Genomic DNA, 27,840 nt, shown 5'->3' with positions numbered 1-27,840 from the left:
TTAATATTATTTTTTTGGAGCGATTTGTAATAACGCGAGATAAAAATATTGCATTATTTAAACAAAATCCGTCTCAGAAAATTTGGTTTTTATATGCAGCTGTCACGTGACTAAAAACGAACGTGATTGGCTATTTCTATTATGACGTCAATTATCCATAAACAGACTGTGGATCGTACCGTTCCTTAGTGTTCGCTATTATTTTTCAAGATTTTATAAGTGTTTGATCGCTCAGGATAACTCAGATAACATAGGTATTTAATAATGGAAACCAATTCCGCGAAAGCTGACAGTCGAAACCTACCAAAAGTGGACGCAATAATGGTTGGAAGAAGAAATCTGGATTGTCTTCTTCAAAGACAATCCAGATTTCTATGCTGAGATACGAACTGAGGAATGTTAAAACATCAATGTATCTTGGTAACCACTGATCTTAGATCATGATCTGAAACCACTTCTTGCGAATATTCAAATCCATCGGCATAGAAAAAAACAGTTTCGTAGGAGATTTTATTGTTGTATTAGTGCATTGAGGCACTGCACAACATTTATAGGAACTCATTTTAATAATTGTCACACATATGACGTGGCACAAGTTAAATAAAACAAGAGAAAATCAAAACTTTTCGAAACACCAACAAGCTTTGTATGATATTTACACGAAATTTACGTCACTGCATGCCATGGCCGCCATATTGCTAAAAGTCGCGTTTTGGCGGCATATTTGAATATTTCATTTTCCTTTTCGATTTTTTAATAAAATAGCTGTAATAAAGGCAGAAAAGTATTTTTGTAGGGCTCCTTATAAACAAATAAATACCCTAAGATAGTTTTTAGAACTTTGTCAAATAGCCTATTCAGCGGTCCCTGTTTACTACTCACAATCACTTGTAGTTACAGGGAGCAATTATTAAGGTAATTGTGACTAATTGCAATAATAACTCCTCTTCATGATACAAAAGCAAGCATATCCAATGAAAGATGGAAAAAGAAATAGTATCAAAGACTTTAGAAAAATCAACTTTTTACTCCCAAATATAAGCCAATGAATAAGAAATTAGGCCACCAATTCCAAGCCTATTCTTCCTTTTTCTTAAACATACCTATATATTTTAAAACCAAGAAAAAAAGATCGTTATCATCACAAAAGTAAATCTTACCTTGCTCCATGACCGCAGTAAGTGTATCCGTAAAGTATTTGAACAGTCTGTTTTGCAGCTCCACCGGCATGCCCAAAATCCTGTTCAGGAATTTGGACATGTTGTTGTAATCCTGGAACATACAAAATTAATTAAAACAAAGATATATAACACATCTATTAATATAAGTACATCATCCTTTTGGCTTTAAAAATTAAGTCGCTGAAAATATTAAAAATTAACATGCTATCTAATTTATATAATACGAGTAATATCATCATCCTTCAGGCTTTGAAAATCAAGATAAGGAAAATTTAACTTAGCCTAAATTGAAAGTATTAATAAAAGGATTCAATGATTCGATTGATCTGGGTTCATAGAGGAATCATCAAATCGTTTGACCTCCGCAACCTTGCAGAGGAATTCATATTGAATCATAGTAACACATGCATTTGTCTCAATGTGCAGGTAAAAGGAAGCAATTTTAAGTTTTGTAAACTAAGAAGTGTGTATCTAGTTAGTCATGGGTTGGTTTCGGAGATCAGACGGGAGTCGCTTCGTGGGAAAACCTGACTCACCCAATCCATAGATACCCCGGGCTCCTCTCCAGAGCGGTGAGGATGCAACCAGGACTAAAGCCAGGAGGAAGATGTGTAGGCAGTCATATAAGTAACGATTAGTTCAAAACGTGTGCCGTGTGGTTCCCGGCACCAATACAAAAATAATAGGACCACTTCATCTCTTTCTCATGGATGTCGTAAAAGGCGACTAAGGGATAGGCTTACAAACTTGGGATTCTATTTTAGGCGATGGGCTAGCAACCTGTCACTATTTGGATCTCAATTCTATCATTAAGCCAAGTAGCTGAATGTGGCCGATCAGTCTTTTCAAGACTGTTGGCTCTGTCTACCCCACAAGGGATATAGACGTGACCATATGTATGTATGTAGTTCAAAACGTTCAAACACCATACTCTTGCCATGACATGACTCCGGGAAGGTTGTTAGAACCCTGGGTGCTGGTAGTATGCGGTGTGTGGCAGTTACCTTGTCCAGCGAGAGGACCCCGGGCGCGGCCTCGCTGTTCACGATGAGCCCGACGCCCACCAGCGCGGACGCCACGTCCTGGAAGAAGTCCCCGCGGTAGTCCCGCGGCGGCGGCACCAGCGGCGACTCGTACTTCATTATCGCCTTCATCACCGTCTCCAGCGCCGTGCGACCTGGCTCACATTTGGGTCAGTTAACATTACAATAGAATAGATTTATTTTCAAAATTGGATACAAGGTATCACTTATTGACGTCACATAACTTTAATCTAATTATAACTACTACCGCTTCCAAAGCGCATGTGTAGAAGAAGCGGCGGAACAAACTACACTGCAGCATTTTCATAGGACGTCAATTTACAAATATAGATCTTTTAAATCTAAATCGTGGACGAATGCACATTGTCTACATTAAAAAACATGTATGAATGTAGAACTGATTATGTCAATGCGAATATTTCGTCAAATAAAATACCTAAATATAGAATAAAATATGTACATACTGTACAAATAACATACTGTACAAACAAAACATTGGATAGAATAGAACCACTCCATATCTTTCCCATGGATGTCGTAAAACGCGAGTTGGAATATTGGAGAGGCATGCCCAATATGCTGAAGAAGAAGAAGAAGAAAGGATATAAACTCACCGTGTTTGTTGTCAATATTGAACTGACTGAGATCCCTAGTTTCTGTGGCTCGTCTGTCGCCGTGAGTCAGCGCTCCGAGGGATTCTAACCTGTATACCAAATAAATTGTTATAAGTGGGATTCAAGACAAAAGCATTCAAAATTACATTATATCACTAGACACCCCTAACGGGTGTATTGTCTTTCACCTTGGCAACACAAAGCAAACGTTCTCGAAAACATTCGAAGAAGTTAAACATTTGAACTGGATGGCAATGAACTAACTTGCGCATATATACATAAAATTACGCCTTTTTCCCGGACTGACAGGTGGCAGAGACAACATCTCTCAACTTGCCACGATAGCTGCATACTTCTTTCGCTTCATCCACATTGATAACTCTCTACATGCAAACTAGGCGGTCAAGAGTACACAAAACCGCCGAGCTTTATAATAACAGCTAGCAGTGCCCGCGACTTCGTCCGTATAGAAAAGTTATTTTTGGACATCATTGAAGTCCTCAAGGATGAAAATTTTCCCCGTTTTTTTTTCACATATTCCATTATTTCTTTGCTCCTTATAGTTGCAGCGTGATGTTACATACCCTAAAATCTTCCTCGATAAATGGTCTATTCAACGCAAAAATAATTTTTCAACTCAAACTAGTAGTTCCTGAGATAAGTAGAGAAGAGTAAGTTCAAACAAACAAACCCTTCACCTTTATAATACGAGTATAGATAAGAATTTATGAGTGGCACCCACCTCTTAGCCACCGTCGAGGCGAACCGCCTCTCGCCGGCCAGGTCGGAGATGAGGAAGATGTACTCGGGCGCGTTGACCTGGTTGCTGCGGTGCGTGCGGCCGAACTGCTGCACGGCGCGGTCCGCCGACCACGGCAGCTCCAGCGTTATGTGCACGCGCCGCCGCTGGTTGCGAGCCCTGGAGGATGCAACAATCGTTTTGAGAACATGCCCCGACGTGCTCCACTTAAATAAATAAATATATGTATACGGGACAAATTACACTGATTGAGTTAGCCTCGAAGTAAGTTCGAGACTTGTGTTACGAGATATTAACTCAACGATACTATATTTTATAATAAACTAGCGACCCGCCCCGGCTTCGCACGGGTGCAAAATTATAAATGTTATTATACATAAAAATCTTCCTCTTGAATCACTCTACCTGTTACAAAAAACCGCATCAAAATCCGTTGCGTAATTTTAAAGATTTAAGCATACAGACGAACAGACTAAAATAGCGACTTTGTTTTATACTATGTAGTGATACTTATATATAAAAACATCCAAGACCCAGGCCAATCAGAAAAAGTTCCTTTCTCATCATGCCGTGGCCGGGATTCGAAACCGGGACCTGCGGTGTCACAGACAAGCGTACTAGCGCTGCGCCACAGAGGCTGTCAAAATATAGATGATATGGTCTTTTTGAGGCATGGAATAGTCTGATTCAAGATCAACATATCATGAAACTGGCAAACATACATAGAATTTAAAATTACGACACCGTATGGTAAGGTTTTTATGACGAGAAAAAGTTGGATTACACATTGGAAAAGAATTAAGGCGTGATTGGTCCAAAAAGCATTCGGTTAAATCATCTAATTTGTGATCAGTCCATGTCGCGATTGGTCCAAAAGAGCTATAGTTTACTTTCGTCTCAAACTTGGCTTGCGCGACATATTTTGCTGTCGCTCTATCGACACAATACTAGTTTTTTTAATGATCTTTTTGGAACTCACTTGGGCTTCAATAAAAATGAAGCCCAAGTGAGTTCCAAAAAGATCATGTTAATTCCTCCGTCAGGTTCAGAGTCTGCAGACTGACATCAGCCTCGGACCTACAGTATGTACACAACCCACCTCCTGTCGCTCTGCAGGGAAATGCCGCTGGAGGCCGCCTCCGAGATGATGGCGACATCCTTCTCGCCGTCCATGAACCGCTGCTTCTCCGTCAGGTTCAGAGTCTGCAGACTGACATCAGCCTCGGAGCTACAGTATGTACACAACCCACCTCCTGTCGCTCTGCAGGGAAATGCCGCTGGAGGCCGCCTCCGAGATGATGGCGACATCCTTCTCGCCGTCCATGAACCGCTGCTTCTCCGTCAGGTTCAGAGTCTCCAGGCTGACATCAGCCTCGGAGCTACAGTATGTACACAACCCACCTCCTGTCGCTCTGCAGGGAAATGCCGCTGGAGGCCGCCTCCGAGATGATGGCGACATCCTTCTCGCCGTCCATGAACCGCTGCTTCTCCGTCAGGTTCAGAGTCTCCAGGCTGACATCAGCCTCGGAGCTACAGTATGTACACAACCCACCTCCTGTCGCTCTGCAGGGAAATGCCGCTGGAGGCCGCCTCCGAGATGATGGCGACATCCTTCTCGCCGTCCATGAACCGCTGCTTCTCCGTCAGGTTCAGAGTCTCCAGGCTGACATCAGCCTCGGAGCTACAGTATGTACACAACCCACCTCCTGTCGCTCTGCAGGGAAATGCCGCTGGAGGCCGCCTCCGAGATGATGGCGACATCCTTCTCGCCGTCCATGAACCGCTGCTTCTCCGTCAGGTTCAGAGTCTCCAGGCTGACATCAGCCTCGGAGCTACAGTATGTACACAACCCACCTCCTGTCGCTCTGCAGGGAAATGCCGCTGGAGGCCGCCTCCGAGATGATGGCGACATCCTTCTCGCCGTCCATGAACCGCTGCTTCTCCGTCAGGTTCAGGGTCTCCAGGGGCACGTCGGCCTCGGAGCGGCTCTCGTATAGTATCTGACCATCTTCTGTTTGCACCACGCGCCCTTTGCGGCCTGTCATCTGTTGAATAAAAAATTTCTATGGTACACGAACAAGTGATTTGTGTCAGCGACAATGTCAATATGACAGAGACAAAAATAACTGACTATAATAGCGAAAACTTAGTACATTAAACGCTGGGATCCGCTTAGAAGAAATCCTAGAAATTTCAGCTTGGTCAACGCCCTGAATTTACTATGTACAAAAACACACTCGTGCAAAAAAAACAGTAATATGATCATCGTGCACTTACTTCAGCTACATTTTCCGTGCCCCCCAACTCGTCGACCAACTGATCAAGTGTATTGGGAGGTAATCGCTTGCCAAGTCGCTCGATTTTCATCAGCAACTCATCCTTCATGCAACATGCACGCTCGAAGGCTGAAATAGGTGGGTGCTGGTTGCGGGTTGGACCTGATGGACAAACAAGTTATACATATAGTCTTGAAAAGACTGATCGGCTACGACCAGCTTTTTGGCTTAAAGACTGATAGGTGACGTTCACCTTTTTGGCTTGTTGGTAAATTGAGTTTCAAATAGTGAAAGTTTGCTAGCCCATCGCCTAAAAAAAGAATCCCAAGTTGTAAGCCTACCCCTTAGTCGCCATTTACGACATCCATGGGAAACAGATTGAGTGTTCCTATTCCTTTATGTAGTGTTGCCTGGAACCACACGGCACTCTACACGTGATAGAAGTTACACGACCGCAAACATACCCAGGTAGATCCCGTTGGTGCCCACGGGCGTCCCGGTGAGCTCCCCGGCGGGCGTGGTCACGGTGACCGGCGCGGGCGCGGCGCTCTTCCGCTCCAGCATCGTCTCGATCTTGTCCTGGGTGGAGGACGGCTTCTTCTTTGGTGGGGCAACCTTCTTCTTCTTCTTGGCCACCTTCTTCTTGCGCGCCCATGGTTCTGGAGTAACAAATTTGAGTTACTCGACGAAAATATGGACCGTGGCGGCCCGTTTCGGAATATGGATGAAGCGAAGCAAGTACGCTGGAATCGTGGTAAGTGGAAAGATCGCTGCCTACCCCTCCACTAAATGGACGTAGTTTACACAAAATCTATATATAAATATGATGTTTGTAATCTCTGTCAATATAAATATTACTCGAGTGCTTATGAACAAGTGGTCGTAGACGTTTGCTTCTTTATAACTACACAAGGTCACAGGTTAAGAGTCCATGAAATATGCCTAAAATTTCTTAGGTGCTCAGTCGTTTTTGGTCTAAAATAAGGTTAAAAAAGATGATCGACATCCGCCATCTTGTTCCCGCCACCGTCCGACTCCTGCTCCAACTCGTCGTCCGACCGGCAGAGCGACAGATCCGGCCGAGACAACAACATACTGACCGTCGTCACTGTCGCTGCCCGCCCTGAACGGGTTGAAGTCTGACAGGTCGGAGTCCGAGTGCGCCCGCTCGCCGTCCGACTCCTGCTCCAACTCGTCGTCCGACCGGCAGAGCGACAGATCCGGCCGAGACAACAACATACTGACCGTCGTCACTGTCGCTGCCCGCCCTGAACGGGTTGAAGTCGGACAGGTCGGAGTCCGAGTGCGCCCGCTCGCCGTCCGACTCCTGCTCCAACTCGTCGTGCGACCGGCAGAGCGACAGATCCGGCCGAGACAACAACATACTGACCGTCGTCACTGTCGCTGCCCGCCCTGAACGGGTTGAAGTCTGACAGGTCGGAGTCCGAGTGCGGCCGCTCGCCGTCCGACTCCTGCTCCAACTCGTCGTCCGACCCGCGGACGAACTCGTCCGACGACGAGCCGCCGCGGGCGCGTTTGGCCGCGAAGTTCACTTGCTGTCGAGCTGTCACTGTGACGACAATAGATGAATGAAAACGACGAAAATACTCTAATATAGATTTAGGTTTAAGATCTTTATTCTCATTAAGAATTGCAAAATTCACTTCACATAAGAATAGCACTAAATTATATCTAATTAACAACAATATCTAAAGGTATGCGCGTACAGATCTGCATATCGCATTCGGTGCGGTTACCCTCACTTAAAAATACAAATATTATGAATGCGAAAGTTTATAAGGATGTGTGGATGTATGTGTGTGTCTGTTAGTGCTATATGTTTACCGGCACTTTACAATAGGGCATTCCATCTCTTTAATATGAATGTCGTAAAAGGCGACTAAAGGAATGGTAGCTAGTAAATTTGGCATTCTTCTAGGCGATGGGCTAGCAACCTGTCACTATTTAAATCTCAATTGCATCATATATAATGTAACATAGGTCAAATATTGATTGATTGATAGACATAATGCACTTACACTTCCTCTTCGACGAGTTCCCATCATCCTTACTGTTCCCGTTGGCGTAGGGGGCGGGCGCGGCGGGCTTCGGCTTCGGCGTGTTGGGTTCGAGGCCCAGCAGACGGTATATTCGGTTCCTGTCGGGAGCCGGGAAGTGTTTCTCAATTAGCGTTTGGAACACGCCCCTGTTGACAAAAAAAAAGTTTACACATAAACTACATTTAACTAGTGCAAATCCATGATATATTTATAAATAAATATCTTCGTAAATCTCTTTCAATTTGTATATAAAATTTAAAACTTAGGAAAGAACAAAATTATTTACAATTTGTTAACTTATTTTGTACAATGAAGTAATATAAACGATCCTAATTACAATGGGAGCGTATGTTATTTTGATATGAATCGAAGTCGAAACAAAGAAAAATAATTCTTTGTTTAAAAAAAATATGATTATAGGAAATGCAGGTAAAAAATAAAGAATCGTCGAAACAACTGATTGGTTTTGCCGCGTTCTAAATTCAAATTTCGCGCGCAAAATGCCGCGTGACACGTTACGTCAGTTGAAGCCATCTGCCAGCCGGGCGTTCACCCCGTCTGAGACCGGGTAACGTTTTACACAAACAAAGCGCCGGGCTCAAGTAGCCCTGTCTACTCGAGCTCGGCGCTTCATTTGTGTAAAATGGTACGCGGTCTCGGCGCATGACGCCATTACGCTACACAATCTCTATTCGGTGTCAGAAACATCACTCACATGTGTTATTTTGGTATTTATTGTTATCGTGAATTTGATATTTTGGACAAACGCGATTCGTTATATCTAAACATGTTTAATAAACAAGAACTAAAGAATTATCTAGAAGAAATATCACCGAATGCGAAAATTCTCAAATTTATATTCACTTCGGAAGAAAAGTTCGTTATAGAAATGAGATGTCAAGAGGCAGAAAACCAGACTTCACAATATTATAGCAAATATATCAGCGAGTGGATAACGAAATTCTCGAAATTCACTTCGACTACATGGATTGTAAGACAGACGTACCCAAAGATGCAACGACTATTATTTCGGAAAACTTACGCCTGCGGCCGCTCCAGCCACAACAAGAAAACAAATAGGGTTGCGGGCGCGCGCAACCAAGGGTGCTGCGCCAAAATAGACTTTAGATTAAAAAAAACAAACAGAAACACCATAAGGAACGATCCGTATCTGAAGAAAAAATTGAATATGTGTATTCGCGTAGACTTTGTGCATTCCCACAAAATAACAGGTCGAGACGCGATGAAGTATTTGAACAGCGCGACCGATACTGATCAAATTTTCTACGATTATATAAAACACGGTTACTCACCGGCGATGGCCAGTACATACCACCACCTCTACTTATTAAGCAAATATGGAACGAATTCGGAAGTAATCATCAATAGAGCAATAAATCCTTCAATGTCACACATCATGTATTTGTTTAATAAGGCCAAGAAGGATGGAAGGAGCGTATTGGATTTTGAAGAAATAATGGCTAGCAAAAAGGAAACGTTGGAGAAACACGGAGGTATATTGTACTACCCGAGTGAAAATACGATCGTTATTATCACCCCGATAATGAGGAGAGCTCTGTCATTGTTCACCAAGGACGTGGTGATGATCACGAGCAGTGCTTTCGCACAGAACATGATCGCCACGTTGTGTTTTGTGCCCAGCAACGTCGGTGTTCTGTGCATCGCCTGCATTTTACACAGGGAACAAACAGAGGCCGCTTATAGTCAGGCGTTCTTCGCGCTCAAACTTGTTTTAGAGAACTATTGCAACGAAATTTTTGAGCCGAAAACGATAACAGTGGACAATTTGAAGGAAAAAAAATTGGCTGTTGAATCTATTTACCCGAATTCCGAAGTAATGGTTACACCGTGGTCAATGTGTATACAAATATGGCGTTGGATGTGCAACGATGAAAATAAAATCGATAAAAGAAGACGACTCGAATTGACAGCTATGTGCCACGATATGCTGTACGCTTCTGACGCTGATACAGCACGTAAACAATATCGCAAGCTTAGCGAAGACGCATACGTGGTGGTAACACCAAAACTCGCCGCCTACGTTGAGGAAATATGGATAAGCCACAGTCTCTGTTGGCCACGTGAACACACTTATATAACTGAACTAGGATTAAGAATAATAAATGAATTCATACAAAGTAAATGCAAACCCTTCAATCTGACGTCAATGGTTGATGTTGTTACAAACATCATGAGTGATCACTTTTGTCAAATTATCTGGAGCTGTGTTAAGAATGAGAATATTGTGGCGACGTACAGTAAATTTCTTGAGAGATCAGAGAGCGTGTCGCTTGGGGTAGATGTCAAAATCGTAGCTCCAAATGAATACAAGCTAGTCAGGAAAGGCGAGAGGGTAAAATCGTGCATAAAATTTAGATCAGACACGTTATGCTGCGAATGTTCGTATGGTATAAAGGGTCACTTCTGTGGACATTTGTGCGCTGTAGTAAATACGTCAAATATTGATTTAGAAATTCCAATTATTGGCGAGGAAGAGAAATCACTTCTCATTGAAATAGCAGGTGAAAGAGTTGATAATGACGATACTGATGGAACAACTCATCTTGATAATGATTCCAACGAGGAAGAAGACATGCGGGATGAAAGTTTTAATGAAAAAACTAACGAATTTAATTGTAACACAGAAATTTCACCGAAACACGAGGTTGAAAATGATGATTATTATTATTTAGAAATAAAAAAGGAAGATGAAGACGAAAATGATCCTTTGGAAGAGAGCGTAGAGTTTAATATCGAAAAAACATTGGGATATTGCAGCAAAGGAAATAACTTTAAGGACCAATATGAGAGAGCTATCAAAGATGTTAATAATGAGTTCAGGAGATTGAACAAATATTTCAAGGAGAATGCCAATGCCTCCAATCTAGACACCATGATGCGTCTAGCGAGAGAGCTGCGGAAAATACGACCAATAGAAAGAGTGAATTTGAACAATATGGTCATAGAATTGAATTCGGATGAAAAATTAATCCAATGTACTGGTGACGAGTGATTTGTTTATAAATTATTAATAAAGACAAAGGTATTTCATGGTAATGTGATTTATAATTTTGTATGGTTTATTTTATAAAATTCATACATTTCTCAAAACTTTTTATATTATTCTAATTACTAGCTGTGCCCGCGACTTTGTCCGCAGGGAATAGTTATTTTGGGCAATAATTTTCCCCGTTTTTTTAACATTTTCCATTATTTCTTCTCTCCTAAAAGTTGCAGCGTGCTGTTATATAGCCTAAAGCCTTCCTCGATAAATGGTCTATACAACACAAAAAGATTTTTTCAATTCAAACCAGTCGTACCTGAGATTAATAAGATTATAAGCGGCTCTTCGAATTCAAAATATTAGTGACGTGCTTCTATGGGATAAATTACATGAATTTTTATTTTCTACGTGTACCAAACCTTTACCTACTCCAGGATCATGGTCACAGGTGTACCCCGGGCTCCTCTCCAGAAAAGGTAACTTCATAACCGGGATTTCCCTTTGAAGATAACGTCAGTGGATTGCTCATGAGAGCAAACAAATCTTAAGAGTCTGCTCACATGGCCTTGCCAGCTTGTGTTGCCTGTCGCCTTTTACGACATCCATGGGAAATAAATGGAGTGGTCCTATTCTTTTTTGTATTTGTGCCGGAAACCACACGGCACTGTTTCGTATGTTTTACTCTTACGGTGCAATAAAGACCTTTATCTATCTATCTATTTCTGGGAGCCACGTGCGAGTTAGACGTGAGTGTGGGGGGTGTGGGGGGTGTGGGGGGCGCGGGGCACTCACTTGGCGGTGGACACGAAGTCGGAGAGCTCGCCGTCGTCGCGCTCCAGCTGGTCCAGCGTGCGCGCCTCGCCCGTGGACTGCAGCCCGATCACCACGCACTTGCCGCACTTCACCGCCTCGCGCGCCGTCACCACGGCGTGGTTCACCTGGGACACGATGATATATAAACTACTTACATACATATGGTCACGTCTATATCCCTTCAATAAATAAATAAATACATATATACGGCACAAATAACACAGATTGGGTTAGCGTCGAAGCAAGTTCGAGACTTGTGTTACGAGATACTAACTCAACGATACTATACGAGTATTTTATAAAAATTCTTATATAGATAAACATCCAAGACTCAGGCCAATCAATCAGAAAAAGTTCTTTTCTCATCATGCCCTGGCCAGGATTCGAACCCGGGACCTCCGGTGTCACAGACAAGCGTACTACCGCTGCGCCACAGAGCCCGTCAGCCGTATTGCGGGGTACACGGAGCCAAGGAACAATGTTGAAAAGACTGTGAGGCCACCTTCAGCTGTTTGGTTTAATGGTAGAATTGAGATTCAAATAGTGACAGGTTGCTAGCCCATCGCCTAAAAAACAAATCCCAAACTTATAACGCTATCCCTTAGTCGCCTTTTACAGCATCTACGAGAAATGGATGGAGTGGTCCTATTGTTTTTTGTTTTAGTGCTGGGAACCAAACGGCACGTAAACAATTTCATAAAAGTTTATTTCCATAACAAATCATTTTGCCGTCTTCACACACAACTAGCGACCCTGTTAAACCTTCATGGTTCTGTTTTCAATAACAAAAGTACGCAAGGATTGCGGCAGCATGGAAAGGTGTAGCCTCTCCCTACTCTTCTCAAGAGGCATGTTTTTATGCATGTATAAAACAAGTACTAATACCGAGCACGGCTCGGTCGCGCAGGTACTATATCTTATAGTTAGTACCTCTGCAGTAAACAAAAAAAAAAAAAAACAAAATCTGATACCTTGGCCGCTATGCAGAGGTACTTGAAGAACCTCTGGTGCGCCGACCAGAACTGTCCCCACATGGTTTTCTTCAACCTGGGCTCGGCCTTCACCAGCTCGGCCGCTTCCGTGAACCGCTGCATGGCCTCCACCCACTGGAACAAGGGTTAATATTAAAAGAAAGAATAAAAAAAATGTTTTTTTGAATTATGTACATATTAGTTTTAGTGCTAACCCATGGTGTTACGGTGAGGGAAGACATTTAAACAAAATCTGCACATTCTGGGTACCAGCAACTGAATGTGTAACCATTATCCAAATACGTGTTAGGTTCCCCTTCAAAGGTTGTTGAGGTCAGACGGGAATGGCTTCGTGTGAAACTTGACTCACCCATTCAGGATCATGAGCTCCTCTCCAGAGAAGTGAGGATTTAACCAGGACAAAATTCCTTAAAAAAAATAAGCACGTTCCATATATGAATACTGACCAGAGCCACAGATTCGTCGTACGTCTTCTTGAAAGAGTCTGATAGAGGAACTTCCTCTATTTTGAAGGAGACCCCGTGGAAGGAGAGCTGCCTCGCGATGTACATGCCCCGCAGCTTCATGTCCATGGCCACGATCTCCATGGCACCCACGCCCCTGGGGAATGGTGAGAGGTATACATTTGAAAAATAAAAAACGACCTTGATAAAGTCCGGGAAAGTCGGGAAGAATTAGTTGTACGTACGTGTTTATCACACCAGTCCCACGGGGTTGTTCCCTGGTGTGGTGGGAGATCTGAGAGGATTTTATTCGTGTCATTTGTACCATGAGGGTGTTGAGGAATGTCCATTTAAAAAAATCTATATTATTAAAAAAACACTATGCCAGGAGTGAACAAACCAAAATATGGAATAACTTATATTGAGGTAGCTATACAAATAAAGTTCATGACGCGAACAAAATACTAACATGTGACGTCACACTTGAGTAGCGTTTTGGACGAGTCCAAATAATGTGTTATATTACTTCGCATATCTCAGGTAGATTATTGTTTATTGATGCCATTATTTGACCAATGTTTTAGTTATTGTGAAACTAAATTCACACGAAAACAAAAAAAATTGTCATCATGCCTATAAGGAATAATTTTTACATACAAGAAAAAACGTATATGTAACGTTCAGCTGTATAGCGAAAAAAAAAAGGATAGAACCACTCCCATCTCGTTTCCATGAACGTCGTAACAGGCGACTAAGGAATCGGCTCATAAACTTGGCATTCTTCTTTTAGGCGATTGGCCAGCAACCTGTCACTATTTGGATCTCAATTCTATCATTAAGCCGAATAGCTGCACATGGCCAATCAGTCTTTTTAGGACTGTTGTCTCCGTCCACCCCACAAGGGATATATATACGGAACCACCATACCTCTTCTCGACGGCGTTGATGAAGTCCATGAAGGTGGGGAAGGGCGTGCCGTCGCCCCAGATGCCCAGGCGCACCATGTAGGCCATGTTGCGCGGCTCGGACGCGCCCGTGGCGGACGCGTACACCACGCGCGCGCGCCGCAGCCGCGTCTGCAGCTCCAGCGCCGTCAGCCCCGTCTTCGTGGCCTTGCCCGACCCCACCGGGCACAGGTTCTTGGCCTTGTGGCACTCGTCGAACACGATCTGCTCGGCGGCCAGGTCAAGGAAACACATTTTTTTATTTTTTACATACATACATAAATACATATAATCACGTCTATATCCCTTGCGGGGTAGACAGAGCCAACAGTCTTGAAAAGACTGAATGGCCACGTTCAGCTGTTTGGCTTTATGATGGAATTAAGATTCAAATAGTGACAGGTTGCTAGCCCATCGCCTTAAAGAAGAATCCCGTGTTTATAAGCCTTACTCTTAGTCGCCTTTTACGACATCCATGGGAACGAGATGGAGTGGTCCTATTCTTTTTTTTTATTGGTGCCAGGAACCACACGGCGCTTTTTATTTATTTATTTATGTACACAAAATAATATATACAGGAGCATTCAATACAGTTATTACAGTACAAAGGTGCTACTTATTTCAAAAGAAATCTCTTCCAGTAGACCCATGAGAGGAGATATGAATTTTGGTGAACTGCGTTCTACGTTTCTTGGAGGCTTGCCACGATCTCTGCATACTTCCCTCGCTTAATCCACATTCATTACTCACTTGACCTGGCCCTTTACCAGGACGTCCTTGATTTATATGAGATACATACATAAAATCACGCTTCTTTCCCGGAGGGGTAGACAGGGACTACCTCTTTCCACTTGCCACGATCTCTGCATATTTCCTTCGCTTCATCCACATTCATAACTCTCTTCATGCAAGCTCGGCGGTTTCGGGTACTTTTGACGTTACCCTTTACCAGGACGTCCTTAATTTGATCATGATACGTTCGTCTAGGTCTTCCCACTCCAACCTTGCCCTCCACACTCTCCTTGTATATCTGCTTAGTCATCCTGCTTTCATTCATCCTCTCCACATGACCAAACCATCTCAACATACCCTTTTCTATCCCTGTAACTACATCTTCTTTCACATCACAACATTCCCTTATCCGTGTGGTTCCCGACACCAATACAAAAAAAAGAATAGGACCACTCCATCTCTTTCCCATGGACGTCGTAAAAGGCGACTAAGGGATAGGCTTACAAACTTGGGATTCTTTTTTAAGGCGATAGGCTAGCAACCAGTCACTATTTGAATCTCAATTCCATCATTAAGCCAAATAGCTGAACGTGGCCATTCAGTCTTTTCAAGACTGTTGGCTCTGTCTACCCCGCGTTCCCTTATACAGCTAAGTTGAAGTTAAGCTAGTTGCTTTAAAAGGATACACATCCGTCGAAGTCTTCGCCGCACCACTGTAGCAGCTGCTTCAGCCTCGTCTTGTACTTGGTGGCCGAGGACTGGGTCTCCCCTATCAGCGCCGAGTACGTGGTGAACACCACGCCCTTCTTCACGTTGCCGTTCACCGATGATGAGATCTTGGCGTATTTGAACTGTGGACAGATTGATGAAGAGAGACGGTCATTGGGTGGATTATGAGAAGTTACCTGAACCGCTTGTGAGGTGAGAAAACGGGCCACTTTTAGGCAATTGGTTTGTTTGTTTGTCATATCTTTATTGCATAGAAATTTACACGGTAACAAGAAAATAGTAAGTACATAGTTACAAAAGAAACAAATCACTTGCAATGGCGGTCTTATCCCATGAAGGGATCTCTTCCAGTCAACCGGCAAACAATAAAGGAACTAGATAATTCAGTAAAAAGCGCAAAGCAAGTCACTGTGTTTTTAGCAACAAAATAATAATATACTAACAGAAATACAGATAATAGATAATATACCTATCCGTTAAATATATATATGTATAAACTTATTAATAAATAAACAAACATAAACTAAGATAAATTGCCTGACGTTCGATCTAGGTGCTCAACTGGACAGGAACTTAAATACATTATTTTTAAATATGTTGAGGGTCTGTGCTTTTTTAGTGTCAAAGGGGAGAGAATTCCAAAGCTGGATGGATGTGTAACAACGATTCAATATGGGTTAGGTCTGACGGGAGTCGCTTCATGTCAAAACCTCGAAAACCCACTCCTCTTCCTGTTCCCCCTGGCTTTAGTCCCGGTTGCATCCTCACCACTCTGGAGAGGAGCCCGGTGTATGCCTTTGACCATGGATCCTGGATTAGAAGAGTCAAGTTATTACACGAAGCGATTTCAATCTGACCTCGGCAACCTTTGCAGGTAAACAGTCAGCGGCAGACCACAAACAGCATTTCATCGGTCAGTGCAGGATTCCTCACTATGTTTCCCCCATCGCAAGAGCATTGGTGAGTATTCAAACTAATGTGCAGGTTGACAAAGCAACAAGCTAACCCTACTAAGCTTATCCTTTAGTCGCCCTTACTACCTTTTGTAAACCCTAGTCAAAAGCAAATAAATATTCTATTCTATTCTAAAGACATCCATGGGAGATGAGACGGGAGTGGTCCTATTCTTTTTCATAGTTCCACACGGCTCATATTCAAGAGTCAACTCACCTTATTGAGAGGGTACACTTCAATATTAGAAGCGCAAATAAATATTCTATTCTATTCTTACGACATCCATGGGAGATAAGACGGGAGTGGTCCTATTCTTTTTCATAGTTCCACACGGCACATATTCAAGAGTCAACGCACCTTATTGAGAGGGTACACTTCAATATTAGAAGCACCAATAAATATTCTATTCTATTCTATTCTAAAGACATCCATGGGAGATAAGACGGGAGTGGTCCTATTCTTTTTCACGGCACATATTCAAGAGTCAACGCACCTTATTGAGAGGGTACACTTCAATGTTAGAAGCACCAATGTCCCGGAGGTCCCTCTCGGCGTCGTACTTGAGGTCGTTGGAGACGGAGACCCACACGGCGCGCTTGCGCCCCTTCAGGTAGTTCTCGAAGATGATGCCCGCGATCGTGCGGCCTTTGCCCACTCCGGCGCCGTCGCCTGTAAAAAAAAAAATCATTCATTCATTCATATAGTCACGTCTGTATCCCTTTCGGGAATGAGTGATAGGCCACGTTCAGCTGTTTGGCTTGATGTTAGAATTGAGATTCAAATAGTGACAGGTTGCTAGCCCATCGCCTAAAACAAGAATCCCAAGTTTGCTGAACGTGGCCATTCAGTTTTTTCAAGACTGTTGGCTCTGTCTACCCCGCAAGGGATATAGACGTCACCAAATGTATGTATTTGTATGTACACAAAATTATATACATACATACATATAGTCACGTCTATATCCCTTACGGGGTAGACAGAGCCAATAGTCCCGAAAAGACTGAATGGCCACGTTCAGCTGCTCGACTTAACGATGGAATTGAGATTATAGATATACAGGAGCATTTAATACAGTTAATACTAGTACAAAGGTGCTACTCATTTCAATTATTTAAAGACACCCTCACCTATGAGGAAACCAGCTCTGGATCCATCAGGCAGCGTGTGCTCGTGCGCCTGCGAAGCGTACACTATAGCTTCCAGCTGGAGCGCAGACAGTTGCCCGCTGCGTATCGTCTCGTCGGGCAAGCTGAGCTTGTACGACACATCCACCGGCTCCACGGATGAGAGCGACGCCGTTTCCACCACCGGGTCGGGGTGTTTGCGGCCAAGTTTCACTGGAAAGTTTATTTATTTTTATTTATATATATACTAGCTGTCCCGGCAAACGTTGTTTTGCCATATAAATAATTTTAAGGGTAGGCAACCCTTATCACTAAGGGGTGTGAAAAATAGATGTTAGCCGATTCTCAGACTTACTGAGTATGCATGCAAAATTTGATTAAAATCGGTAAAGCCGTTTCGGAGGAGAACGGAGACAAACATTGTGACACGAGAATTTTATATATAAGAGATTTATGTACATCATAGAAAAAAAGAATGTGAAATTCAGTACAAGGGCACTACTTATTTCTTCCAGCTGGCTCACGCCAGGAAATTGTAAAGAAAGGCATTGTGAAAGAGTAAAAAGAAATATTTATTATAGCAGTAAACTTAGTTTAAAATAATTCATTTGATGTCAACCAATGTTGTGAAACCAAAAGATTTGACAATTATTAAGCGATATGAAGTATTTTATAATAATGAATAAAAAAAATTTTGAATTTGAATTTGAGAATCATAAACGAAATGAAAATAAACTGGTTATATAATAGTTTTGGTTTATTTCAAGCACTTCGTGGTTCACAAAACAATGTCACAGAGTAGAAGAAAAATGGAAGGTACAATATAGCCAAGAGCGAGTCTGTACAAAAAGGCGGGAAATTTAAATTATTTCAACAGAGAAAATAATACCGATGTATACTAACATTTGAGCGGCATATAATCGGCGTACGTCTCCGCCACCCCCATTTCTTCGTCGTCCACTTCTTCCTCGTCGCCTGCCATCTGAAACGTTCAATATTGAGATGAAGATTATTTATTACATACATACATATAATAAAACAGACTTCAATATTTTTGATTTAATAATATGTATTTTTTAAAAGTTATTTAGGGACTTGTAACATGATTGATGAAGTCCACGATTAAGATTTAAAAGATCTATATTTGTAAATTGACGTCCAGTGAAAATGCTGCAGTGTAGTTTGTTCCACCTCTTCTTCTACACATGCGCTTTGGAAGCGGTAGTAATTGTAATTAGATTTAAGTGATGTGACGTCAATAAGTGGTACCTTGTATCCAATTTTGAAACTAAATCTATTCTATTACATACATACATAAAATCACGCCTCTTTCCCGGAGAGACTACCTCTTTCCACTTGCCAGGATCTATTCTATTTAGTCTAGCTGTAAACGAGATTTATTATATATAGTAAATCTCGTTTACAGCTCAATTAATTACTATACATTTTGCAAAACAGCTATTTGGTGCTTAGACTGGCAACATCATACCTTCTCCCCGGGCCACACGAGGCCCTTGTGCTGCCCCCAGGGCGGCAGCTGCGCCAGCTGGCCCAGCATGCCGGCGAGCGGCCCGCCCATGCCCGACGACAGGATCTGGTTCAGGTTCTGCAGCAGGTACGGGTTCATGCCCGGCATGCCCACCATCTCCACTGCGGGCCACATTACAATACGTACAATATTGACATGGTGAAATTAATATAAAATAACAACAAATTATAGATATAGGTAAAAAGGAAATTAAATAAGTGACACATTACAAACAATACGTACAATATTGACATGGTGAGCATGTTAAATAACAACAAATTATAGATATAGGTAAATAGGAAATTTTTGATCTATCATAATGAAAGTTGAGCAATTTTGAAGGTGTGACTAATTAATGTTAATTTTTTTTTAATAATGAATCCAACAAAATTCCTCTTATCCTGCCATATATGTCTAATCTAATACAAAAAAGCCAAAATGATTGTTTTTTTGGTTTTTTGATGAAAAATAACATTAACATTTATTTCTACCAAATTGCTAATAATTGAATGAAAATAACAAATTATTTACCTAGGAGCTAAACTAAACAAAACACAAAAAAAAAACAAAGAGAAAGTACCATTCTAAACAACAACGTTAAACAATAAAGAAATAAATATATAGGCAACCAAATGAAGTGAATTAGTAGCATAACCCGAACAAGATGCGAAGATGTTTCGTTACAGTAACTACCAAACATCTATGTGTCTACAGAATTTTACAGTACTACAAGGCGGTAGGGTAGGCGCGTATACAAAGAGAATTTGCACAAAAATTACTTATTTATTTATTTAAAGTTCATTGCACAAAATACAAATGTATAGCACAATTGGCGGACTTCATGCTAGATGCATTATATACCAGTCAACCATTACTTGTTATAGGAACAGATACCAAGGCCAGTGGTTCATTTATTTATGGTAGAAGTATCAAGTAAATATCAGTATTTTCTGCACTAGTTGGTGCTAAGTGAAAATTTGACTTGAAACAGCAAATCAAAAACTGTCATTTTTATTACCTTCTTGAAGATGGTGTGAAAGATAGCGTGGTAATAGAGACAAATTTGAATTAAATATTCGTAATATTTCGGATACTTATGCCATTACTTTGTATATTACTATATTCATATTTGTACCACTCTAATAAAAATATATATAAACTCTTCTTTAAAACTACATATATCAAGTTACCCTTACATGTAACTCTATTACGCGGTAATAGAGACGAGTTTGCAATAAATTTGGATAGTATGATGGGCTGTTGAGTATACGAGTATATTCTATACATATAATGAGACAAACATTTCAATTTGTATACGCATCCCTTAGTCTACAGCATGTAAGTCGCCTTGTACTCACTCTGCGCCAGCAGCGACGCGGCGTTGAAGGCGGCCGAGCCCCCGGGGAAGGGCGGAGCGCCCGCCGGCACGCCAACTACATATACACATAGTTTCACGACTTTACGCCTAGTACCATCAATGAGTATCCTTAGTTTATTAAACACTAGCTGTGACCGCGACTTCGTCCGCGTGGAATAGTTATTTTGGGCATCATTGAAGCCCTCAAGGAGGAATAATATTCCCGATTTTTCACATTTTCCGTATTTCTTCGCTCCGAATAGTTGTAGCGTGATGTTATATAGCCTAAAGCCTTCCTCAATAAATGGTCTCTTCAACACAATAAGAATTTTTCAATTCGAACCAGTAGTTCCTGAGATTAGCGCGTTCAAAACAAACACACTCTTCAGCTTTATAATATTAGTATAGATATAGATAAACATGTACGTGTACGTACATGTAGGGTCAGGTCAAAAGTACCCGAAACCGCCGAGCTTGTATGAAGAGAGTTATGAATGTGGACGAAGCGAAAGAAGTATGCAGAGATCGTGGCAAGTGGAAAGAGGTAGTCTCTGCCTACCCCTCCGGGAAAGAGGCGTGATTTTATGTATGTATGTATGTATGTATGTACGTGCCAAGTCTAGCAATTTGTCCACCTAGCTATTATAACCTCCTCAGTCCCGAGACCCGGTTTTAAATAGTACCATATTGATTTTTATATATATTACTCAGGGGCATTTAAACATTAAAAAAATATATACTTTTTATATTTATTACATTAGGTTTTTTTTTAATAACGTGTCCCTTATAGGGGACACTGGGTTACTTAGTCGACAAAAGGATATGAAAATAAATGCAGTCCTCAGCTGTACGGGAGGTTGGGTAATTGGTAGATAGTTTCCTTTTCCGGCTGTTGGATGCTACTACCGAAGGACCCGGTTCTTCATCATCATCTACTTCTGTGTAAATCTGTATTTGCTGGCTATCTGGAGTAAAGTGAAGTAATGAATTTGCTATTTCTTCTTTGAAATCAAGGTAGTCAAGAATATCCTTCTTAGTGGTATCTAAAGATTGAGCTTCCTTTCGGTACAACCGTACCAACCAACCTGCAGCTGCTGCAAAGTCAACCATGTGAAAAATTTGGTGCACAGTCCATTTATTATCGTGCGCTATTTCTGTAAAAACCGATAACTCTGTTCAACATATCCACTCCTCCCATTTTTTCGTTGTACTGCTGAATAGCAAACGGACGATATATTTCAAAATATTGTTTAGTTTTCTTACACAACAAGAGATAAGTAATTTCTAACTAGCTGATCTGAAGATCCACGGCCTTGAGCTCTCAATTGCTTAGCGGTTTTGAAGTTACACGTTTTAGGAATTTTAGATTTTCTCAACGTCCCAGTTCCTTGTATCTTTTTCTTTTCTCGCAATTTATCCAGCAAATCAACCGATGTAAAATACCTGGCTATATATATCTTAGCCCCCTCAGGTAAACTATTGGCCAAACGCAAAACTACTTTTCCTCCAATATCTTATACCTTCAGCTTCAGGTGGGGAGAATACTGTCCCCTTTTCCCTCATAAAAGAAAAAATCAAGAGGTATACCATCTGGAGTAGTACAAACAAAGTTTTTTATACCACAAGGGTTTGGTTTTCCCCTGATAAATTGTCGCATTGATACTTGCCCCCAAAATGGAACCATCTGTTCATCAATGCTTATATCTTGAGGCCTTGAATTTTGCAAGCAAGCTTTTCTTACAGATGCAATTAGGGGTTGCACTTTCCAAAATTTATTTTCTTTCGAAGCTGCATCTACTTCTAGATTGGCAGTAAACTGCTGGTGGAGTTGGTGCGAAGTTTTCTTCATGTTTCCAGTAAACTCGCCGTGGTGTTGGTGAAGAACCTTGAGCAAGCTGCGAAGGGTCTTCTCTCTGCGATATTTGTGCTATAGTAGATAGTGGCACTTCATCTTCACTACAATAGTTATCTGAACTTTCCTTACTTTCTTCTCGAGGTTCTTCTTCAATGCTAGGAGCAAAAAAAAGGTCATCGTCATCCGAAAAAACATCTATCATAGAATCTGTATAAATGAACTCCAAAATGTTCTCTATTTCTCGGTGAGACAAACCTGTATAAAAAAATAATTTGAATTAAAAACAATGTAAGAAAAGAAAAATTAAGTCCTGAATGTGTTATGTACGAAACCCAGAGCCCCCTATAGGGGACTCGTACATATCGGAAACAATAAAGGCGAAATTATATTTCGGAATACAAAACAAATGGCTTTACTTTATGTCAAATACCTTATACCATATAGAAAACAGCAATTCTAAACGTAAGATTCAATATTTTATTTTTAAATCATTAAAAACTTACCTCTTGAAGCCATTTTTTCAATTACCAGTTAGCACTCAACTTTGAACTGTCAAAACTTTTTACGATTACCGGAGAGAGTAATGAACTTAAAATAACATGAAAGCGCCATCCTTTAGGAATCCATTGTAATAATTCCTTTAAAGTTTCCGCAAACGCCCGCTAGTGGGAGACAGCGGAAAAAATGTCCCCTATACGGGGCGTCAGGACTGAGGAGGATAATGCCATCTGAGATGATCGTATAAAATTACTTGAGACTTTGGAAGCTGAAATCTGGTAAGTAGTTTATACACAAAAATGCTTTGAATGCTAACTTAACCTTATATAATAATGACATCTTAAGATGTCATTTTTTGTCTATGGATGTTGAAGCCTCTTTTTATTAATCCGGTCAATTATATCAATAAGACAATGTATCCTATGTACGTAAAAACAATTGATCGTAAACTTTCCACGTGTCTTTCGTTCATAGAAAAAAAAAAATCATCTTTATTGTAATAATATACAGATTAAATCATTTAATTGTTATCAAAAAAGATGCACAATTAAATTTATCTGTGTGGATAGCCTTTCAAATTCCTTTATAAATTAAAATTCGCTGATGGCAAGCGGTCACCGCCGTAAAACTCACCTGCCCCGCGGTTTATCCCCAGCGGCAGAGGTTTGAGCGCGCTAGCAGATATTTTGATGGGCTTCATTGCATTGGCCACTTGTCCGAACGCCATTCCACTTGCAGCTGGGAATTAAAAATAAATCATTATAAAATACCGTTCCGTGTAGTTTCCGGCAATGATAAAAAAAGGAATAAGATCACTCCATCTCTTCACCAGGGATGTCGTAAAAGGCGTCTTAGAGATAGGCTTATAAACTTGGGATACTTCTTTCAGCCTTTTCAAGACTGTTAGCTTTGTCTACCCCGCAAGAGATAATATAGAAATGACTTTATATATGTATGTTCATCAAAAATATATATATCATAGTTTTCCGACACCCAATTGTGTATTTAAATGTCTATTGAACTCAATAAATAGAATGTTAAGCTATGTTCTTCCTCGGAGTCAACCATATCTTTGTATCAAATTTCATCAAAATCAGTTCAGTGGTTTAGGAATGGAAGCGTAACAGACAAACAGACAGGGACCGCATTTACACGGATCACGCTCATCGCTGGAGTGTGCACTACGCATCATATGCGCGTGCGCATCAATTTTTAGTGTCAGCATTACCACTTACCAGCTAACGGGTTGGTGGTAGGCTTGACCGTGACCGTGGGCGTGGCGAGGGGCTTCCCCTTCTCGCCGCCGAGACGAGCGGCCGCCGCCAGCGTCTTGCCGCCACCTGAAATACAAATATAGGATTAAAAGTGTGTCCCTTAAATAATTTTTTCTTTACATACATTCATTCATACAATCACGTCTCTTTCCCATAAGGGGCAGACAAAACCAACAGTCTTAAAAAAGGCCATGTTACCTGTACGTTTTTAAATATAGACGTGATTGTACATATATATATGTACAATCACATATTATATATGTACAATCACGTCTATATCTCTTTCGGTGTAGGTAGAAACAACGTGTGGAGCCAACAGGCTTGAAAAGACTACCTACATTATGGCCACATTCAGCTGTTTGCCTTAATGATAAAATTGAGATTCATATAGTGACAGGTTGCTAGCCTATCGCCTTCAAAATGAATCCAGAATTTATTAGCCTCAGTCGCCTTTTACGACATCCATGGAAAGTACGGAGCGGTTCTATTCTAAATCGCCGGGAAACCACACGGCACGCCACCCTTTCTTTTTAATTAAATACAAGAGAGAAGAGTATAATGAATTATAAGTATAATGATACTAAGAGAATAATTAATTAAACCATAACAGCACTCACCTGGCACCTCCAAATTGTCCGGATCCACGTCATCATCAAAGTCGGAGTCATCGTCGGACGGGGTGGGCGGGCTGTCCTCATCATCCCCGTAACCCCCACGTTTAGACTGCAATCAGAATAGAATAGAATAGATTTATTTTCAAAATCGGATACAAGGTATCACCTATTGACGTCACATAACTTAAATCTAATTATAACTACTACCGCTGCTTCCAAAGCGCATGTGTAGAAGAAAGGTGCATACATACATATAATCATGTCTATATCAACAACAGTCAAGACTGATAGGCCACGTTCAGCTGTTTGGCTTAATGATAGAATTTAGATTCAAATAGTGACAGGTTGCTAGCCCATCACCTAAAAAAGAATCTCAAGTTTGTAAGCCTATCCCTTAGTCGCCTTTTACGAAATCCATGGGAAAGAGATGGAGTGGTCCTATTCTTTTTTGTATTGGTGCCGGGAAACACCTGGCACCAATTAGCAAATCAAATTAAAAGTATTATACTGTAAGTTCTAAGTGTTTGTTAAGATTATATTTTAAAACTAGTAGTGCCTGCAACTTCGTCCGCATGGAATAGTTGTTTTGGGCATCATTGAAGCCCTCAAGTATGAATAATTTTCCCCGTTTTTACTCACATACTCCATTATTTCTTTGCTCCTTATAGTTGCAGCGTGCTGTAATAAAGCCTAAAGCCTTCTTCGATAAACGGTCTATTCAATGCAAAAAAAAATTCAATTTGAACCAGTAGTTTCTGAGAATTGCGCATTCAAACAAACAAACTCTTCAGATTTATAATATTATAATAGATTAGGTATATCACAAAGAATGGTGCATTGCCATGTGGAAAATATAAGTATGGAAGATATTTGTAAAATAATACTTGATTAGTAGTATTCCCGTAAAGAGTAACATACATTTCTTCATAACCTTTTGTTCTTATATTTTTATTAGAAGTATAGGTGTCAATTATTTTTATTCATAGCTAGCAGAGTAATTTCATATAATTGTTTATTATGTAATAAATCATGATGATATAGGTGCAAAGTCTGAGAAAAAATCTGATTTAAGAAATACTTTGTATTTACAGATGAATAATTATCCATACAATATTTGTTAAAGTTTGAGCATTATATTATAGTAAGTAAAAGTCAATAAAGGTATAATAAGGTTATGAGAACCTGAAACAGACTAGCTTGTATGAAAGAAATATGAATGTGGATGAAGTAAGAAAGTATGCAGGGATCGTGGCATGTGGTAAGGTGTAGTCACCGCTTACGACTCCGGGAAAGAGCCATGGTATTATGTTGGCATGAATTATAATCCATATACAACAAAAACACATGTTTGACCATGTGGTTTAATTAAAAGTTCTGAATTCACCAAATAAATGTTTAGTATTCTGAATACATAAAAAATATGTTACAAATAAATTCAATTCATTTATAACCTAAACAGAAAATAATTCTTTGTGTGCATCTCAATTTTGGAAAAGAAAAATAAAGAACAGAATATCGGTAGAAAAGTACTAATTGAAAATAAATAAATAGAAAAACAATGTGCTTTTGTGAGGCAATTCATGATACATACATACATACATACATACATAAAATCACGCCTCTTTCCCGGAGGGGTAGGCAGAGACTACCTCTTTCCACTTGCCACGATCTCTGATATTTTGGGAAATTTCAAAGAACAAAATGCATACATATTGGCATGTTTTTGAAAATATTCATCACACTGTTCAGCTATTCCAAACATGCATTTTAACTTGCATAACTGATAACAGTTTTATAATGCCATTTTATAGGCAATGCACCACTGCTTGATAAGTTAACTCCAAAATTGTGCAATAGACTAGATGTATTCGGTACAATAAATATCTCAGGTAAAAATTATAAAGAACATGTGGATATTTCTAAAGATTCATAATTCAAATTCTATGTAAATAACCGTAAATGAGAATTTCAATCAAAATTTTAGCATAAACATTGATTTCTAAACACTAGTACGTACTGCATTGTATGACTGACCTAGCATAACTTTAGTGCAAGGATTCAAGACGTATTCTAGCTCTATGTCTAGAACCTTCCAAGAAAATCAATACAGCCACACCCAGCTTGCATAATTAACACCCAATAAATACAAAGAATTCATTAATTTTCAAGAGAAACAACATGTAAAGTCCCATGTGATATCACAACCACTTTGTGACAGTTTTTTTTTTGTTATAATACTTGAAAACAAAGAAAAAAAGGCAGAAAAAAAATATTTTTTAAACATTTGTAGTAAATATACTCTTAAATTGCTTCCAATAAAAGCATAATCAACTGATTATTCACAGGAAAAAATATAAAAACACATTTTTGTAACCAGTCAGTAAAAAAGTATCAAAACAAAAAACTATCATTACCATTTTTATCGCTGATTCAGCGATCTTCAGGTGCACAATGTATTTAACACTACAATGTTTCACAAGCACAACTAAATAATATGATTAAAATTATGTTTTCGTCAAAGAAATAGTAGCGACAAATATCGAAAATCTTGACAAAAAATCAGACGTCCGAACGGCGGTCAATGCTTCCGCCATATTAAAAAATTGCTAAAGTGCAAAGAAATGCGTTCGAATACATGCAAGAAAAGTTTTGTTATTGACATAAAAAAGATGAAATTTTATGAACTAATATTTCAAAATTACAAGTTGAAATAAAATTACTATCACTAATTTTTACTTTTTGATGAGCTGTTTACTATCTATTGGTTTGTAACAAACATTGCTTCAAGAAATATTATTTTTGTACTTTATTTAGTAAATAAATCCGAACGAATTTATAAGATGGCTACTGACGGGAAATGTTCCACTGTAGTACGCTCGAATCGAAGTAAAGCATAAAACTTTTGTGGTGGTATGAGAGCGTAGCCAGCGTGTCAAAATTAAGACTCACAGCTCTTAGCTGCGAATAGTTTAGGTAAGTATCCTATAAATACGCTTAATCATATAAGTATGTAATTAAATTTAT

At 40.3% G+C, this 27,840-nt stretch overlaps 1 protein-coding gene across 1 annotated transcript in view; it reads right to left on the bottom strand.

The window, feature by feature from the left end:
- Positions 1–27,416, bottom strand: part of LOC106138547 (protein strawberry notch) — a 33,387-nt gene extending 5,971 nt beyond the window's left edge. The window contains exons 1-24 of the mRNA XM_060950603.1: positions 27,231–27,416; positions 24,820–24,925; positions 24,164–24,268; positions 23,562–23,666; positions 20,577–20,651; positions 19,180–19,340; positions 18,594–18,672; positions 17,694–17,903; positions 17,060–17,235; positions 15,570–15,734; positions 14,135–14,376; positions 13,211–13,364; positions 12,744–12,878; positions 11,752–11,897; positions 7,914–8,080; positions 7,330–7,444; positions 7,120–7,214; positions 6,339–6,533; positions 5,876–6,036; positions 5,453–5,643; positions 3,581–3,757; positions 2,839–2,927; positions 2,186–2,358; positions 1,161–1,272 (exon numbers count right to left, since the gene is read on the bottom strand). Of these exons, the coding sequence (XP_060806586.1) occupies positions 1,161–1,272; positions 2,186–2,358; positions 2,839–2,927; positions 3,581–3,757; positions 5,453–5,643; positions 5,876–6,036; positions 6,339–6,533; positions 7,120–7,214; positions 7,330–7,444; positions 7,914–8,080; positions 11,752–11,897; positions 12,744–12,878; positions 13,211–13,364; positions 14,135–14,376; positions 15,570–15,734; positions 17,060–17,235; positions 17,694–17,903; positions 18,594–18,672; positions 19,180–19,340; positions 20,577–20,651; positions 23,562–23,666; positions 24,164–24,268; positions 24,820–24,925; positions 27,231–27,233 (3,337 nt within the window). The 5' untranslated portion in view covers positions 27,234–27,416. The remainder of the gene's footprint in view (positions 1–1,160; positions 1,273–2,185; positions 2,359–2,838; positions 2,928–3,580; positions 3,758–5,452; positions 5,644–5,875; positions 6,037–6,338; positions 6,534–7,119; positions 7,215–7,329; positions 7,445–7,913; positions 8,081–11,751; positions 11,898–12,743; positions 12,879–13,210; positions 13,365–14,134; positions 14,377–15,569; positions 15,735–17,059; positions 17,236–17,693; positions 17,904–18,593; positions 18,673–19,179; positions 19,341–20,576; positions 20,652–23,561; positions 23,667–24,163; positions 24,269–24,819; positions 24,926–27,230) is intronic.
- Between the last annotated feature and the right edge of the window lie 424 nt (positions 27,417–27,840).

This window comes from Amyelois transitella, chromosome 22, assembly GCF_032362555.1.
Source record: "Amyelois transitella isolate CPQ chromosome 22, ilAmyTran1.1, whole genome shotgun sequence".
Taxonomy (NCBI): Eukaryota; Metazoa; Arthropoda; class Insecta; order Lepidoptera; family Pyralidae; genus Amyelois; species Amyelois transitella.
The sequence above is the reverse complement of the archived record's forward strand: the minus strand, read 5'-3'. Positions and strand labels throughout refer to the sequence as shown.